The 18,515-nt window shown below is 48.9% G+C and overlaps 1 protein-coding gene across 7 annotated transcripts in view; it reads right to left on the reverse strand.

Annotated features, from left to right (window-relative positions):
• The window catches only part of ITPR1 (inositol 1,4,5-trisphosphate receptor type 1), a 162,013-nt gene that overhangs the window by 17,143 nt on the left and 126,355 nt on the right, over positions 1–18,515 (reverse strand). For all 7 annotated transcript variants that reach the window (XM_071439294.1, XM_071439295.1, XM_071439293.1 and 4 more), the window contains 13 exons: positions 17,960–18,070; positions 16,582–16,677; positions 16,013–16,135; positions 14,932–15,036; positions 13,821–14,013; positions 10,918–11,040; positions 7,989–8,164; positions 7,165–7,329; positions 5,909–6,104; positions 5,302–5,403; positions 3,207–3,346; positions 1,511–1,676; positions 341–501 (listed from right to left, as the gene is read on the reverse strand). In XM_071439294.1, coding sequence (XP_071295395.1) covers positions 341–501; positions 1,511–1,676; positions 3,207–3,346; positions 5,302–5,403; positions 5,909–6,104; positions 7,165–7,329; positions 7,989–8,164; positions 10,918–11,040; positions 13,821–14,013; positions 14,932–15,036; positions 16,013–16,135; positions 16,582–16,677; positions 17,960–18,070 — 1,857 coding nt within the window. The remainder of the gene's footprint in view (positions 1–340; positions 502–1,510; positions 1,677–3,206; positions 3,347–5,301; positions 5,404–5,908; positions 6,105–7,164; positions 7,330–7,988; positions 8,165–10,917; positions 11,041–13,820; positions 14,014–14,931; positions 15,037–16,012; positions 16,136–16,581; positions 16,678–17,959; positions 18,071–18,515) is intronic.

An 18,515-nucleotide genomic window follows, 5' to 3' on the forward strand; every position in this document is an offset into this window, starting at 1 on the left:
TCATATGACAACAAATCCTACAAGTCAGTTGGAGATATTTATACCAGGACAGGTTATAACCTGTTGGTTGTGCTTCAGACACTTCCACCAGCTTGAAAATACTCCCCCTAAATGTGAATTTAAGGCAGAACAGCTTCTCTTCCCCTGATCCAAGCCATGGGGAGTACCTGGCTGTCACCACTCACTGTCACCTACTCCAGCACACACAGAGAGGGCTCTGGAGGCTGGGAAGTCACAGGTACATTTACAAAATAAATTAAATACAATACAGAGCACTGTACCAAATATTCCACTGGATTGGTCTCATCTAGGAAAGAAAAAAGCAAAACTCCAAACTCACCTTGATCATTTCTGCCACATAACTCTCTGGTCCTGTGTATTCTGTGGAATCTTTGACTTTCACTAAGACAATAAAGCACAAATAGTGCCACATGTTGTGCTCTTCCTTAATGTGCTCTTCAAAGGTCACTGTCTTGTTGTCAAACTTATCTCTCTCCAAACCTGTGAGAGGACACAGGGAGAAGAACCCTGAGTGTTTGCCAGCTGGGGAGCAGGAAAATCAGCTCTAGGACAAAACTGATTTCTAAAGTCTGCTGCACTTCTGCAAGTCACAATCATTCTGGAATGGACACTGAATAGCAGGATAAAATGTGACAAACAGCCAGGGAGAGAAGGAAGGGGAGAAGGAAGGAGAGAAGGAAGGGGAGAAGGAAGGGGAGAAAGGAGAAAGAAGAAGAAGAGAAAGAAGAAGAAGAGAAAGAAGAAAGAAGAGAAAGAAGAAAGAAGAGAAAGAAGAAAGAAGAGAAAGAAGAAAGAAGAGAAAGAAGAAAGAAGAGAAAGAAGAAAGAAGAGAAAGAAGAAAGAAGAGAAAGAAGAAAGAAGAGAAAGAAGATAAAGGAGAGGAAAAAAGGTCAGACAAGAAAGAGAAGAAAGAGGAAGAGAAGGAAGAGAGAGTAAAGTGTAACAAGTACTGCTTATATTTATTATACATAACAGAAAAAATTGGTTAAAAAAGGCAACAACCCTGTAGCAAGCAGTTAGTTGGATTTCATAACACATCTCCTATTTTTGGGCAAACTGATAGCAAAAGCAACGTTTGCTTTGCAGCAAATTTCCAAAGGTTACCCCGTCAGGCTGTGTGTTATGCAACATGGCAGGACCATGTCAGTCAACCACAGCACCTCCACTCCCAACCTCCTGGTGGGAAAAGCTTCCACAGGCACGCTTGGAAAAAATGACTGCTCATAAAAATCCCTCCTGTTCCCATAGGAAACTGTTCTTCGAGGCAGAGGGGAAGCAAGAGCTGAAGTCTTGAGGAAAAATGGCATCCTGAGCATTCCCCATCTGCTCCTGCTGCCAAGCTGCAGTGCACGTGGTACCCAGGAACATGAACTGGCTGAGGAATGCAAGGAGGAACAGCCAGCAATTCAAGGCTTTTTCCTCTGAGCTTGCAGCTCTCCCTGGCTCACCCAGAGTAACCCCTTCTTGTTAAGTGTGTCTCCACACTTACCACAAATAAAGCAAGTTGTTTTTAAAATTTCCTCTTTCTTCTGTTTTTCACTCCTTAAATCAGCAAAGGTGTCAATGATCACCCCAAAAATCAGGTTCAGGACAATGATGATGACCATGAAGAAGAACAACAGATCATAGATCACTCTAGCAGCAAAGAGAGGTTCCTGCAAGATACATTTTGGAATTATTAACAGCCCAGTTAGGTACACATCTCACCCTTAATACAACCCTGCCCCACACTCCTTTGCCTGAGGTTCTCCCCTGCTGATGCTCTCCAAGGGGAACTCACAACTCAAAACATTAAATGAAACTAAAAAGCAAAAATCACTGAAAGAAAAGCCAAATTGATCAGCTGCCAGTGTGGGATCTCTGCAGAGCTGTTCTTCCTGTGTCCAAGACTTTGGACTTCTCTCACTTTCACAAGAGAAAAAACTCTTCTGTCACACACTGAAATTTGTTCTCACCCCTCCCTGAAGCCCTTCCATATTATATACTTATATTAATCTGCAGTGTATCAACAGAGGATCAGTGTGGACCATAAAGTTTTTAACTGGAATTTAATATCATTAATTGCATTTAATAGCTGTGTAAGTTGGACTTTTCAGTGCACATTCCACATTTACTGCAGGCCTGAATATCCAAAATATCCAACCCCCATTTTCACAATGATCCTGCCAGTCAAGAGTCAAATTTATTATTAAGAATTAAGTGACTTTGAAGGCTAAGTTTTAGAAAAAAACTTTGAAATGTCAGGTAAAACAAAAAAGCACTGCCCCCAGTGTGGCTTTGGGAGTGACAGCCTGAGCCTCAGATCACAGAACCAGCACAGAATGGCAGAATGGGTGGGAAGGGACCTTAAATCCCCCCCAGGGACACCTCCCACTGTCCCAGGTGCTCCAGCCCCAGTGTCCAGCCTGGCCTTGGGCACTGCCAGGGATCCAGGGGCAGCCCCTGCTGCTCTGGGCACCTGTGCCAGGGCTGCCCACCCTGCCAGGAAGGATTTCTTCCTAAATGATGGACAAAAAATCTTAAACAGCAGTCAGAGGGGGAGCCAGAGGGGTGTTATGGAAAATTCCTGCTGCTTAGCCTGGCTCTCACTCTGATGACAGCTCCAAACCACATCATCCTTCCTCCCCCACACTCCCACCAGCCCAGCCTGGTCCCTGTCCTCTCCCCCCTCCCATTGACACACTGCCTCTCCCTAGGGATGCTCCCACCAAAGCTGGTGCCCCTGGCATCCAGCAGCCACCTCAGCATTCCCTGAGCACCTCAGGCTCCTCCCTCACTGATCTGTGCTCATCTCCTTCCTTCAGCTCCCACTGCTGCTCTCTGGGCCCACTCTGGACATGCCAGAAGTGATGAAAGCCTGGGAGGTGTGGCTGGTGCTCGGTGTGACCCCAGGGATGTGCCCCAGGGATGTCCCCCCCCCCAGGGATGTCCCCCCCACCAGGGATGTCCCCCCCCCAGGGATGTCCCCCAGGGATGTCCCCCCCAGGGATGTCCCCCCCCAGGGATGTCCCCCCCCAGGGATGTCCCCCCCCAGGGATGTCCCCCCCCAGGGATGTTCCCCCCAGGGATGTCCCCCCCAGGGATGTCCCTCTGTGTGTTCAGAGCAGTGCACACACGCTCTCCCAGCAGAGCAGATGCCAGCCCTGCTCAGTAGCACTCCTCCACCCCCAGCCCTGGTAATTTACCTCTTTGGAAGGTTTCCTGAGCACATCACCTACTCCACCCCCGCTCCTGAGCCCGTGACTCAGAACAGTAACAATGCACATCAGCAGCGTCTCGCACGTATGCTCCTTGTTCTCTTCCTCCAGCTCCTCAGTGAGCAGCTCTGGGAACACAGCAAGCAAAGACACGTTTCACAGCCAAGATTAGCTCTAAATCCTCCTCTCCATTCTTTGCTGGGTATGCTTTCTCCCCCCTCACACTGCCAGCCTGTGCTGCCAATCCCTGTAGGTTCATTCCCCAAATAATCAAAGAGTAGTGTGGGTTGGGGGCACCTCACTCATCCAGCCCCTGCCCAGCAGGGTCACCTGGAGCAGTGACACAGAACACAGCCAGGTGGGGCTGGGATGTCTCCAGAAAGGGAAACTCCACAATTCCCTGGGCAGCTGCTCCAGGGCTCTGCCCCCTCCATGGAGAGAAGCTCTTCCTCGTGCTGAGGCAGAACCTGTTCTGGTTTATGGCCACTGCTCCTTGTCCTGTCACTGGGAACCACTGGGAAGGGTCTGAAAGCATTCTCTGACACCCCCTGGGGATATTGTAAGGATTGATGGGATCCCCTCTCAGTCTTGCCTGGACTAAACAGGCCCTAAACAGTCTCTGCCCATAGGGGAGATGCTCCAGACCCCTCCCCATCCCATGGCCTTCCCTGGACCCTCTCCAGAGCCCCCTGGGAGCAGATCTCCTCCCTGCCCTCCTCTCCCCACCACCAGTTTTCCTTTGTGCCTGAACTGCTGCCTGTGACTCGGTGAAATCTCTCTCCATCCCTGCTCTCATGCACAGCTCAGCTCAGCAGATGCCTGTTTATACAGAACCCGAGCTTTTTGACAGCTCAGAGGACAAAGTGTTGCCTCTTCCACTCTCCCCTGGTGCCTGACAGATTGCACAGCCTTTGGGCTGCACTCAAAATGGCAACTTCCACTCGGAGCTTTCAAATGGCTAAAAGATCCCTGCTTGTGGAAACAGCACTCTGCCAGAAAAGCAGCACACCTCTTCTGACCTTCTCTTCGCTCAGCTCGAGGCTCCAACTTCACTGCTTCACTTGCAGAGCTGCTAAAATCCACTCCCTAACCTCACACACTCCCCTGTACCCATTAAACAGCTCACAGAAACGCTCCTGAGCAGATCCCACCTTCCCACAGCCAGCCCTGCAGGGGCCCCAGTCCCTGTGCAACCCTGAAATAACCAAAACCCGAGAGCAGAGGCCAAATATGGGGCAGCAGGAACATCCCTGAGCACACAGGACCCTGGCACTATGCTGATTATTTGTCATACACAAACATCCCTGAATTTTCCTTCCTGCAGCCAGCGAGAAGGAGCTGAGAGAAGCAGCTTTTCCTGCAGCAAGGCTGAATTTTACTGTCTCAGAGAGGACCCCTGAGCCAAGCAGAGCCTCTCCTCCTGTGAGCAGGGGCTGGTGGCCATCGCTGACCTTTGGTGGCCATGCAAGAGCTGCCCTTCCCAGAGAAACTGGGATGTTCTGTCTGCCCCTCCCAGCCAGCACCGTAAATCTCCCACATGGAAATTGCATTTTCTAGGAATAAAACTGAAATATTTCAATACCCAGGTAATATCTCACTTTCTTGATCTCCCAAAGCCCCCCAAACCTATCCTTGTCTACTTAATCCATCAAGCACTTCCTGCCATGATATTAAAAGAGTTTCCTTAGTTTGAGACAGAAACAATGCTGCCAATGAACCATATTTCACAGGGCATTATCCTCTGAGATCACATTTAATAGCCTCATGTTTTAAAATAATAAACTTTGCAAAGAGGCAAACTGCATCTCTTCCTTCTGCAATTGATGCAGAAAATTAAAGAGTATGGCAGTGTTTTATGAAGTCTGGTTTAGTTGTAAGTTTCTCTGCTTTAGTCACTTCATGTAAAAGATGTTATTTATGCTGCTGGCCTCAATTAATCCTATCTCAAGTTAATCTCGTGATAGCTTTGTTCTCAAATTTATTGCATAGGATTTTCTAAAGAAGCCATTTTAATTGAAGGTGATTAAGTAAAAAAAGAGTGCAAACTCAGGGTGTGAGTTAGCAACCCCAGAGAGGTACTCACGGTCCGAGGGGATGATGGAGGAGCAGTTTTCACTGCTCCCTGCCTTGCACACATCTGAGTAGAGGAACTCTCCAGTCATGGTCTCACCGGGCTCTGTGCGATCTGAAACCACAAAATGCTGCATCAAAGGATGCTCCAACACCTTGCAAGGTGACTCCTCAGGTGTTGGGGCTCCCCATCACACTCAGTGTGCAATTACAAGGCATTTAGAGCAGTATCTTACCCTAGAGTTTAGAAGGGCACAGTTACATCCTGATTTACACACGCCATGGTTTTAAATTCAACCGCAAAACCTCTTTTATTTCACAGAATCCCAGATTCACTGAGGTTGGAAAAGACCTCCAAGATTCTCCATTTAGTGGCTGATGCCCCAGCCCAGAGCACTGAGTGCCACATCCAGCCCTTCCTTGGGCACCTCCAGGGATGGACACTCCAAACCTTTCTGGGCAGCCCCTTCCAAGGCCTGACCACCCTTTCCACGGAGAAATTCCTGCTGCTGTCCCACCTGGGCACCCCTGGCACAGCTGGAACCCATTCCCCTTGTCCTGTCCACGCCCTGGGGAACAAGAACCAACACAACCCGGGGGAAGGAGCTGCCGGCACTGACCTGGCAGCAGGGTCTCGTTGGGCAGCTTGTCCACTTCCAGGATGAAGTCATCCTTGAAGAAGAGGTAGCCCACGATGGAGAACAGGTAGACCAGGATGAGGGCGAGCACGGCCGTCAGGATGATGGAGCGCCCGTTGCGCGTCACGCTCTTGATGACGTTGAGCAGCGTCTCCTCCCGGTACACCAGGTCAAAGAGCTGGGGACAGCCAAGAGCAGCACGTGGGGCACCAGCAGCACTGCTGCCACCGTGCCCTGGCCCAGCAGCAGCGACTGAGGCAGCTGTGCCTCCCCTGCAGCAGCCCATGCTGCGGGCAGGTGCTCCTGCCCCGGTGCTGCACACACAGCAAGCTGCCAGCACAGACTGCTGCCTGCCTTTCATTTCATAGTATTATCTACCCCCTCACAGCCTCCAAACAGCTCACTGCACGTTGCAATTTGCTGTTTTCTTTAAATCTTAATTTATTGAGCATTTCATTAAGTAAGCAATATTTTCCCCCAAAATCTGTGTTTGGATTTCTCTGCTGATGTTTCCTTCATTTTTCAATGGGTCTGGGATAACCCACAGCAGAGCCCAGGCAGGTTGTGGCAGTGATCCTGATGGATCACAGGACAGGTATTTGTTAAACTAGACCCCCCTTCAGTGTTATTCTAGAAGCACTGTGCTGTGCAAGGTGAATCCCACCCCAGACAGAGGGAATGTGTGCCAGGATCTGTGTCCATCTGTGAGGGCTGGAGCCATGGAGACACTCCAGAGCCATCCAGCTGCTCAGAAAGCACAGACACTGTGCTACAGTTATTGATAATAACACAGCAAAGCATCTCAGCCCATCTCATTCTGCCCCATGGCAGGGACACCTCCACTGTCCCAGGCTGCTCCAAGCTCCAGCCTGGCCTTGGGCACTGCCAGGGATGCAGGGGCAGCCACAGCTGCTCTGGGCACCTGTGCCAGGGCTGCCCACCCTGCCAGGGAAGAATTTCTCCCTCATATCTCATCTAGACCTCTCCTTTTTGGTTTAAATCCACCCCCCCATGTCCTCTCCCTGTGTGCAAGAAGTCACACATCAGCAGAAAGGATGTGGCAGGAGTCCTGCTGTCTCCCTCAATAAATTCTCCTAAAGAAAACCTCCAGTCTGTGGCTCTTCCCAGTGTCTGTGCAACAGTTTCCCAGCAGAAAAGCAGAAATTTTCCTGGATATGCCCAAGATGGGAGTTCACAAACAGAGCAGATGATGTTCTGAAGGCCAAGCCAACACCCACCAAGAGGCTGTAAAAGAACTCGTGCACGAAGAGCCCCAGGGCACAGATGAGCAGGTACAGCAGGTGATAGAGGAACTCCACGTCCATGATCATGGCCTTGTACCCTCGCGTGAAGGTTCCGCAGTTACCCACAAAACTCATCAGGAAAATGATTTTATTACAAACCTAAGGGAAGATCAATCATAAATTAGTTACAATATCATGGAAAACAGGACTCTTTTTTCAAGCTGAGGGTAACTAGGCACTTTGCTGGGCAATCCTTTCCAATGCTTGACCACCTTTCCATGGGCAAATTCCTGCTGTGCCCACCCTGAGTCTCCCTAGCCCAGCCTGAGGCCGTTCCCTCTGCTCCTGTCCCTGTTCCCTGGAGCACAGCCCGATCCCCCTGGCTGTGCCCTCCTGGCAGGAGCTGTGCAGAGCCACAAGGGCCCCTGAGCCTCCTTTGCTCCAGGCTGAGCCCCTTCCCAGCTCCCCCAAATCGGACTCACAGTGCATCACTTCGTGAGCCTCACACAGCCCCATAAATTCTGAGGCACTTTGGGTGAATAACTTCATGCTTTAGGTCACAGACTCCTCTCCATGTTTGTCTGAAGCTGGAGCTGTTCCTGCACTGAGCAAAACCACAGCTCTGTCTGCAGACTGGGGAACCAGGATTAAATGAACGACTCAGAGCCCTCGTGTGAGGAGCAGCCCAAAGAGGGAATTACTCCTCCGAGCAGTCCCACCAGCACGTCCCAGGCTATTTCTGCTCCGCATTTTCACACAGGGGTAAGGAACCCTTACATCAGGGGCAGAGGAGGTCAGAGAAGCCCCCGGGTGCTTACATTGAAGGCTCCCAGCAGGAAGAGGGTGGGCTGCAGCCCCACGGAGAAGATGAGGCGCAGGATGGTGGAGGCGATGAGGGCGCGGATGCCGTGCGGCTTGGGCAGGGCGATGACGATGGCCAGGGAGATGAGCATGGCTGTCCACAGCAGCCCAGACAGGTGGGGCTCCAGCGTGCCTGGGCAGAGGCAGAACACACCATTGCTGCCCAGCCAAACCCAGCAGAGCACTGCCACGGGTCCTGCCTGGCTGGGCATCACCCACCCCTTCAGGCAGCCCTGGTGGCACAGCAGCACCTGAGCCCAGAGCCTGCAGCAGCTTTAATTACAAACTCGTTACTAAATCATTGTGCAGGTGATAAGTGCTACGGGATCTTCATTGTGGTGCTCACACCTGAGTGCTGAGGGCCCTTTGCAGCCCCTTTTGCTGCGCAGAGGCAGTGCCTGGGCAGGTGAGGACACTCCCTGACACTCCCCCTGATGTGCTTTTGGTCAGACCCTCACACCCACTTTTGGCATCTTTTGCTATTTCTGGGTCTATTTAGACTGTCCCCTGAGACTGGCTGCTTACACAACACTGAGCCTGTGTAGCTAAAAATACACTTCCCTGAAAGAGCCATAAAAAAGATCCAACCCAAAACACCATTTACCCAGGCCTATGCAGAATGCCAGACACCTCTTCCTCAAAGTGACTTAAAAAATTTTTGCCTTCAAGCAACTGGTTCCTCAACAGACAAAAAAGAGAGATCCCCCAAATTTCACAGCACTCTGCAGCCCTTCTGCAAGCACATCCTCACAGAACTTGTGTCTGACTGGCAAGATCCTCACCCAGGGCTTTTTCCCCCTGCTCCCAAATTCAGGCAGCCTAGGAAATATTACTCTCATCTGACTACCACGAGCAGCCATTTAATCTTGTTCCAAATCACTGCAGATTAATAAAGACAGCAGAGGATGGATGGAAATTAAAAGTTAATAAGCGTAAAGTTGAACAGCTGTTTTGGCTGCCTGGGGGGAGTTTGGGCTCCTGGAGCTGTCACACAGCACGAGGTGCAGAGCTGGGAATGGAGTCACTGGGTGGGAACAAGCACCAGCATGGGGAGGAACAGAGGAAATGTGCAGCAGCTTATTTAGGAACGACTTATCTAAAATCTGAATAAGATTTATTGGGAATTCATTTGCTTTCAGGAGTTGCAGCAGCTCCCAGCAGGCCTGAAGAACACCTGGAGTGAGTGAGGCTCTCGGAGGCTCCCTGGGACACCCAGAGCCCAGCCCAGAGCTCCAGGCTGCCCAGCAGCACGAGGAGGGCAGTGCCAGGACCTGCTGGGACCCAGCTGTGCCACCTCAGGGCCCCAGGCTCCCCTCTCCTCCCAGGGACAGAGGCTGGGAGCAGCATCCTTGTCCTGGAACACAGGGCTAAGGGAGGTCACTGCTCGACTGCTGCACCCACCCTGACCCCAGAGCCTTGCTGCAGCACAGGGACTCCCTGCACAGCCACTCCCATGCAGCCAGCAGGGACTTCTGCCTGTCTCTGGAATTCTCACCATTCCAGCACCAAATTCCAGGCATCCAGTTTTGTTTCTGCTCCTCAAGTCAGAAGTTTTACAGCTTCTGCTACTGTCAGATGCTCATCAGCTGCTCAGTTCACCGTGTCTGAGCAATTCAAGACACTGACAACTTCCCCCAAACAGTCTGTTTGGAAGAGTCTTTTTTTTTTTAAGCTAAATATAAGATACACATGTATTTATTTATTTTACTTTTTGGATTCTAACTAGGAGAGGAAGAGGTTTTATCAAAATGTTACCTGATAAATAAAGAATTTCAAATATGTAGGGTAGGGCACCTTCAGAATGCCAAACAATCCCCCCACAGCCTTGCAGTTTGTAATCTCAGAGAACTCATTTAACCAGCAGCTTTCCTGGCAGCCATAAATTCAGAGCTTTTAACTTGGGATCTTTGCAACTAGAGACAGAGATTCAGTTGCTCTTTGGGCTTCTTAGGACCTTCCAGCCAGGATCTGGGTTTGTCCCCACCCTGGGTGTGACACTGAGGAGCAGCAGCTGCAGCCACAGCCTGGTGGTCCTGATGGCAGAAGGCAAAACTGTTCTGGAATTTGGTCTAAAATCTCCCTCTGGCAGGCTTTTCCAGGATGCAAACCCCCTACACACCCTTAGGAAAAAGCTCCTAAGCAGACATTGCCATCCCCCTGCGAGTGATGCACGTGGCACTGCTGAGAACATCCCTGTGGATTTCCCAATGCAGGACCCAGCCCTGCCCTGCCAGGGTGCAGCTCTGGGAGAGGCTGCATCTGCTCAGTGGCCCTGAGAGCCACCAGGGGCCTGGCACTGTGCAAGCCCACGGTGCCAGCCCAGAAGTGGTGGCAGCAATGTGGCACCTACTCCCTGTGGGAATGCTCTGCTCCCCACACCCCGGGCAGGCAATGCTGGGAATGGGCTCCTCTCCCTCATCCTCCACAGATTCCTGCTGGGCACTGCTCCCCCTGGCAAGGCAGGGCAATGTCACCCACCCCCAGCACTCAGAGCCCTCCTGGAGCACCAGGAGAACTCTGTGGAAAATGCCATTGATAAACTGCAAGCTCAAGGAAAACAACACATTCAACATTTCACCTATTTTTAGCTCAATCCTTAATTACAGGACTTTAAACTGAAGTAGAATAGTCAAGCAATTAAGGGAGGATGTTTGTCTCAGGTAATTTTTTTCCCCTAGGAAAAAGCATGGCTCTACATTTTCCTTAAAAAATGTCTCAAGAAAGAGTAAGAGAACAGCAGAGTTTAAAACAAGGCAATTCTGTTGCCAGAAAGGCAAATTCTGTTCTCCTACCCCCACAGCAGTACACAGACACGAGTGGGGAGAGCAGGATTTGGCTCACTACACCTTATTTGTTCACATGCTTTTTTAGGTTAAACATCAGTACCTCCTCGAATTCCCTTGAATGGGTAGAAAAATGCCACGAGCAGGTTCATGAGGACAGCCAGGTTAAAGGAAATGCTGCTCCAGAAGGACATGTTCCGAGCACACCAGTACAGGAAAGGCTGAGCTGAAAGAGAGAAAAGAATTTCTTTTTAATGGAGGGTTTAGTAAAAATAAAGAGATCTCTATAAAAAAAAATGTTTCACCACCAAAACAAGTTTGTTTTCAGTTTGCCCAAAAGCACAGCATCAAAAGTAATAATATTCATGGCTTATTCCGAATTTTTTTTTTTATTATCCTTTATCTTGGGCACCCTTCAAGTTTCCTAGATGGTGTTTTAAGGCAAAGGATCCCTGTTTCCAACATGGTTTAGCAGCAGCAAGAGAACAAGCTGAGGAACTGCAGAGATCAAGCACTTGAGGTCTCACCTAATAATATACTTTGTACTCAGAGTCACACCAAGAGCAATTTGGAGGAGGAAAATGAGCTCCAGCCCCATCCCTCTGTGTTCTGCTGCTCACCTGCACCAGGCAGTGCCACCTGCAGATTCATTTTCTGCTGAGAACAGCCCAAAATAGCCCCAGAATAACCAAAGGGTGAAGCTCCCTGGCCTTCCCTCTGCCCTGGGGGGCAAAGGACTCAGCACATCTGCCCAGAGCTCAATGTACAACCAACAGCACATTTAAATCCTTAATGTTACCCAGAAATACTTCTCAAAATGACTCCTAATTTCAATAATCCCTGCAGCCAGAACCAAGAGGCAGAAAGCACATAGATTCCTTTGCTGAAGTGGTCATGGACCCAACAAAGCTGCCTTGCAGTAATTCCCTCTGCATCCAGGCAAAATCCCCCTGATTTTGGCTCCTGCAGGCTTACTGCACAGCAAACTGTGTCCTCCTGAAATCTGGGGTAGTGAAAAAAATCCATTCAAAATGCTCCCAAAGGGAAAGGACAATTTTGCCCTGGTGGAAGGAGGCAGCTGGTTTAGATATCAGAGAGCAAAGAAAAAGCTCTTAGTAAAATTTAGGAACAAGCTGAAAATGCAGACTTTGGGGGGAATGATAATTTATAACATGCAGGAGAGTTCTGAGCCTTGCATAGCCACCAGCTCTCTCCTCTAACACCCCCAGCTAACAAAGGGGTAAAGAATTCCACAATATCTCAATGTTCTCAATTTCCTTCTAACTGGAAGAATGTGTAACCAGATTTAATTAATTTATATGGGATTATATAAGGGGGATTATAAAGGTCCAGGTTTAACTTTAAACCTTCCTTTGGTGGTGGACACTGCCTCTCTGTCTGTGTAGTGCTTCTGCCTGGCTTTGGCAGCTCATTTCCATTCTTAATTAACAATTAAGAGACTTCTGGTGCTCAGATTGTGGGCCAGCACCATGAGCTGAAGGGAGAAGTATCTTTATTTTAGAAGCCTTTTTGAGGGTTGAATAGACTCTAACTGGCATCATGTGAGCACACACAACACTGCCAGAGGTCACAGCTCCAACACAAACTACTGAAAATGTGAGAAACGACTCCACAAATGCAAAAAATCAGAGGACAGGCAAGGCCTGGATATTAGAGACAGAATAAATGATCCCAGTTTCCTAAAGGAAAGAAAAAAAAAAGAAATATTCTCCACTTCTGCAGGTGGATCTTGGCTAATTTGTGGCCTGTTGTTAATGATGGATGCCTCCACAGCTTGCTTGGAGACAGCCTCGAAGACAAAGTGACTCAAACAACAAAACCTAACAGAATCTATGGATGCTGCTGAAACTGCAATTTGTTTAGGATGTCACACTCCCAGATTTCTTGCAGAGCTCTCAGATCTTTGGAAGCAGTCCCACATCTGCCCCAGGAGGGGGTTCCAGAGCAGTCCTGCTCTTGCCCTGGAGCTGCAGTGGGGCTGGAGCAGGGGAGGTGCTCGCAGATGGAGGGGCTGAGTCCAGCAGGAAGGAGCTGCCTTATCTCACACTTCACAGGGTCCCTGCTCCCAGCACTGCCCACTGAGCCTCAGCATTTGGCCTTCAGCTGAACAACAACAAAAATATTAAGCAAATGAACTAAAACATTTACTGGGAGACGTGGTGGCACTCTGTGAATTAAAATATAATTTTGAGGGATTTGCCAGCTGCCAGTGGGAACATCAGAGGGAAAATCAGAGCTTGAAAGCACCTGTGTTCAGACATTTTAGCATCACAGGCATGGAAGGGACTTATCAACCTGTCAGCCAGTCTACTTGCCAAAAAAGGATAAATTCTACTTTACAAGTACTCAGAAATCCATCTTTAACTTGTTCTTGAACATCTCCATCCCTACAGATGCCGTAAGTCCACAGAATCTTTATGATTGGAAAAGACCTTTACAATCACCAAGTCCAACCTTGCTGCATTCCCCAGCCTTACTCCCCCCTGCATCCAGCACTGCTCTCCTCAGCTGGGTCCTCCCTGAATCCTGAATTTGTTTTTACAAACAAGTTGTGGGTTTGCTGGTAGATAAAACTAGTACTGGGAGATCAAAGAAATAATGGGAAGGATTTTACTGATTGATGAATGGAAAAAGATATTTGTTTTACAAATAAACTTTAGGTTTGCTGATAAATGAAATGAGACATTGAAAGATGAAAGAAACAATGGGGAAGAAAAACTCAAATTCTGTAAGAATTAAAAATTAAAAGGGAGGGCTATACATTAGAGGGAAATTTTCAGTATCAGGTGTATTGGGGAGTTTGTATTTTTAAAGTATTTTACTTAATGGGGAAAGAGAGAAGGCAAATGCAGCCAGGAAATTGGGATAAAAAGGAGGCTGTATCTTCCAAAAATTGGAGAGATTTCAGGGGAATGTTTCATGGCTTCTCTCTTGATTGGAATCACACCTCAGCGCTCCGCCCCACGTGGAGCAGCACTGACCCACCTCGCAGTTTCTTCTGCCAGTTCATCTCGTTGAAGAGGTCCTCAGACTTGAGGAAGAAGTCGTTGATCTTGCTGCCCTGCTCGTCCCTCTCCGTGGTGTAGTAGATGCGCAGCTTGGACTCCTTGGTGAGGAACTCGCAGATGCTGGGCACGGGGAACACGATCTGCTCCATGGTGCGGTCCGACCTGACAATCTGCACAGCAGCCTCGTCAGCCCTTCTAAATGCTCTCAGCTCTTGGTTTTCCCCCTGTTTTGCTCCCCCCTTTCAAACCAGCACACACATTTCCAAGGAACAGCAGCTTGACACAGATTGCATTTAATTTACCTTTCAGGGCAGGTCTACATTTAGCTCCAGAATTGTAATTTCTATGCTGTGGTCTTACTCTGGCAGTACTGGTCTTAGCTGGGATTTCCAAGGGGCCCAGAGAATCCCACATCAAAGCTGGGATGGAGTTCAGAGCAATGTGGTGGCCCCATTCAAGAAAGTTGCCAAATCTGGGCCATAGACAAGTACAAGGAATAACAGTTGTATCTGTATTGCCTATTGGAGAGTTTTGGGAAGTCACAGAACCATGGACTGGTTTGGGTTGGAAGGACCTTAAAGCCCATCCAGTGCCAACCCCTGCCATGGGCAAGGACAACTTCCAGTGTCCCAGGCTGCTCCAAGCCCCATCCAACGTGGCCTGGGACACTTGCAGGGATAGGGCAGCCACAGCTCCTCCAGGAAATCTCCAGATCCGTGAACATTTTACTTTTTATAAAGCTCTTAGATGGCACACGAGGCCAAACTGTCATTTGAATCCAGAAAGAGTGGCAAAAAGCTATCACAAACTTTCTGGATTCAGCAACAGCACCGGCCAAAATGTAACAGAAGCGAAGCCACACTTGCTGCTGCCAAGAGAGCTCTGCTCAGCTCCATCCCCGAGCCCACACATGACAGCTCAGGAATAGCTCCCCCCGCCACTGCCAGGGAATTAAATAAATAACTCTGCCTGCATGTTCTGTAGCAGAGACAACAGTCCACAGGCAGGCAGGCAGGCAGAGCCGTGGCAGCACCATGAATAATGCCCTGGGGCTGCCCTCCCTGTGGCTCAGCCCCGGGGTTCCCTACCTCGATCTGTGCCGTGTGCTTGGCGTAGAACTCCAGCGCCTCGTCCCCCTCGATCTGACCCCCTGGCTTCAGCATGTTCTGCAGCTCTTTGTTGTGACGAGCCAACTAAAATAAAGGAATGCACAGGGAGTGGGAGACACCAGATGTCTCTCTGTGATATTAAATTTCTGATTTTTGGCATAAAAAAAGAAATAGTACGCAGTCAGCTGCTAGGAAAGGGCAAAGTTGACAGAAGGCTTGTTCTGTTCCAACCAGACACCCTGCAGCTCTATTTTGGGAGCAAGTCAGAATGATTCAAATATGTATTTCTTTAATGCCAGTGTTGTACTCCTCTTTTCCCCATCCTCTCCCACCCTTTGCCTGGAATCTCTCTGATCAAACAGAAATTCACATTTGGTCTGTCCTTCTACACCAGCCCAACCCAAAGGTGTGCTCAACACCCAAAGATCCAGGCAGGGACAAAGAGAAAATCTGCATCAACTGAGCAGCAGATGTCCAGAGCACTGCTCCAAAAATGCTGCTGGATGCTCCAAATTCATCCTGCAGCACAGTGAGGGTCTGTCTGCTCAGATGCTGGAGGAACAAGAAGTCTCTAATGCAGTGAGAGATGCAGCACCAATATATTAAGTAGATTTAGACACAGTTTTCTCTCCTTTGGTTTTTTGCCTTTCAAACACACATTGTATCAATACAATGGCTCTGCTTGGCTCCAGCAGAGAGAGAATGTGGCAAGGACTGAGATTTCTGATTACACTTTAATTGATCTGTGAGTAGAATTTCTTTGGGAGTATAAAGTAACCTTTGATACAGCTGAAAAATAATACACTGCTGCTCAGTGCTGCCAAGAATTGAGCCACGTGTCCTCAGGAACTCAGTCCAGAGCCTGCCTGCTTCCCACGATAAAAGAAAATTCCCAAAATTTTCTTGCATTGTACTATTTTTGTTTCCGATTAAAATTAGGATTCACTCTGATAACAGGAGAATGTGCAGTGAGTCTGCCTCAGCGATGAGCCATGAAAACAATTCCAGAGAAAAGCAGAGTCTGGCTTTTCCCAGTTTGGGACTCGTGGTGGAACTCTACCTGATGAGCCAAGATATAAATGTTGTGTCCCACGTTCCTTGGAGATGCAGCGACATCCTCCCCGTTCTCTCCATCCTCAAACTCCACCTCTCCCTGCAGATAAGCCTTCTTGATCACCTCCACCTGGAGAAGGAGACAGGCAAGGAGAGGAGGCTCAGGCAAAGGGTGGGAGCTGCTGAGGGCAGCACTCCCAGGGACGGGAATGGAGCAGAGCAGGGACATTCAACGGGAGCTCAGTGGATAGGACAGGATAAACTGAACTCAGCTCCAGCCCAGCTCACTGGCTCAGCAAACTGAACCTCACATTGCCCTGAAGGTAACATGTTCCAGGCCACCCTCTCTGCACCTGCATCACATTCTGAGCTCAGCTCCAACACAGCCCTGAGCACTGGGATGAGTCAATGGTGCCTGGGCTGCACTTCGGATCTCCTGCTTGTGTTTTCACCAGCTCACACATGAACCAGCCCCAAAACCCTGCTGGGGTTCACTGGACAGCTCTGGGGCCACAAGGGATTGTCACTTCTCTGTCTCCTGTGTGTCAGGAGCTGGGAAGGGGTCCTGGGACTCACCAGCTCCTTGGGCCTCATGTTGTAGAGGATCCTCTCTGCGTTCTCACTGTCGTGCCTGCTCTCCATGATGGCCAGGAGCAGCTTGGAAGCATTGTTCTGAGGGCAGGGGAAAGCAATGCAATCACTGCCAGGAGCCAAGAAATGAGGGTCCCCAGCCTGAGTGGCACCACTGTGCTGCCAGAAGGGCTTCAGGGACACGGGTGCCACAGGCAGCAGCCACTGCAGGCAGAGGGTGCCAGCCAGCCCAGGGCTCTCACCTCACCAAGCCCTCCCTCTCCTCTCATTACTGACCTACACAACTTATCAGGATACTTTAGCAGTTTATTTCCCAAATCTTACTCATTGAAAGACATCAAATTAACCCCAGCCAAGGTTTAAATTTCTAAAAATGCTGCTGTTTTCATGCTTGTGCTGTTTTGTTTTGATTTAAGGATGCTGCAGCATCACCACAAGCTCTGAGCTCCCAAATGATGCAGCTCAGCTCTGCTGAAGATGCTGCTGATTAAATCAAGGGACAGCCAGGGCTGAAGACACAGATGTGCTTTGCTGCTTTTAACTGAAATCACTCTGCAGTCTGCTCACGCCAAGGAACACAGGGAGGAAATGGGAAACTACCACAAGGCACCAGACTACTTTAATACGAACAATTAAGATTAAAATCCATCGTGCCTGACAATAAAACCCAATAAAAGTATTTAATTTTGAAGTATAACGCTAATCGAGTCTAAAAGCATTTTTTATTTACAATAATAAAAAACCCACATTACCCATAATAATGGTGTGAGTCGGCAACGGAAAACAAGGAGACACTGCAGTGTCAGGCAGGGCAATAAGTCAGAAAGGAAATATTTCTCATGCACAGGCTGAAGCAAGAGTCCTCTGGGACTGTTGTTGCTAGAGGGGAACCTGCTCCTGTGTTTTTGTGTTTTGAAACCAGCAGCAGGGCTAATTATTTCAGCATTAATATGGACAGCCATAAAGAATTGTTGATTTAATGTCAACCTATTAAACAACACCAATAAAGTGTTAGGAAAGTAGTTGCAACATGAGAAATTTCACTTCCACAGTCCATGTAAAAGCTCAGCAACAACAGAAGAGTTTTCATCAGCTTTAGGTTTTTTACAGGAAGTGATTTTAGGATTCCTCAGCATATTCTAACTGCCTGCATCCCCCATCTGAGAACTGGTGGCTCCATGTCATCATTTAAAGGATGAAATACCTGTGACAAACAATCTTTGGGCACTGCCTGCAGCTCACTGATGTGTATCATTTTTGGGCACTTACGAATATTGGGATATAACAAACACCCACATAATTTTAACAGGAAAATCACATTTCATCCCACTGTTAACGTGCCTCACACAGAGCATTCACTTGCCTTCAGCTCCAACACGAGGTCCATCCTCTTCTTTCCCAGAGGGTTGATGTCATTGAGAATTAATGCTGTGATGATGTCAATGCCGTTGGACTCGTGGGTAGCAATGCAGTTCTGTCCAAAGAAAAGTCATCAGCCTTCATTAATTGCCTGCACTACAAACACAGCCCGGGCCAGTGACCCCTCCGAGCAGCAGAGTCCCCTCTGTCATCACCTCGTGGGCTGCCCAAGCTGGAAAACTGCACACAGAGCTCCAGGCAGGGCAAGAACAAAAGATTGACGGCATTTTGTTCCAAGCTTTTCCTCTCCTCAGCCATGGTCCTGCTGGAGCCCCCGGGCTCAGGAAGCAGGAGAACCACAGCTGATAAATGAAGCATTTCCATGCCAAAGCTGCAGGCTGGAGGAACAGTGCTTTACTGAGATTAGGGAGAGTTTTCTTTATTATAAACGTGCCAATCAACACCTACTTCAGAGCTGTCTACACAAAGAAAGGGAATTTCCATAACCTCCTGCCTACCCTTCAGCCCTGCTCTTGGAATGGCCTGTGCCTAAAATGTAC

The sequence above is a fragment of the Agelaius tricolor genome, unplaced genomic scaffold (assembly GCF_023055355.1).
Source record: "Agelaius tricolor isolate 1412-34295 unplaced genomic scaffold, bAgeTri1.0.p SCAF_14, whole genome shotgun sequence".
In the NCBI taxonomy this organism is placed as follows: Eukaryota; Metazoa; Chordata; class Aves; order Passeriformes; family Icteridae; genus Agelaius; species Agelaius tricolor.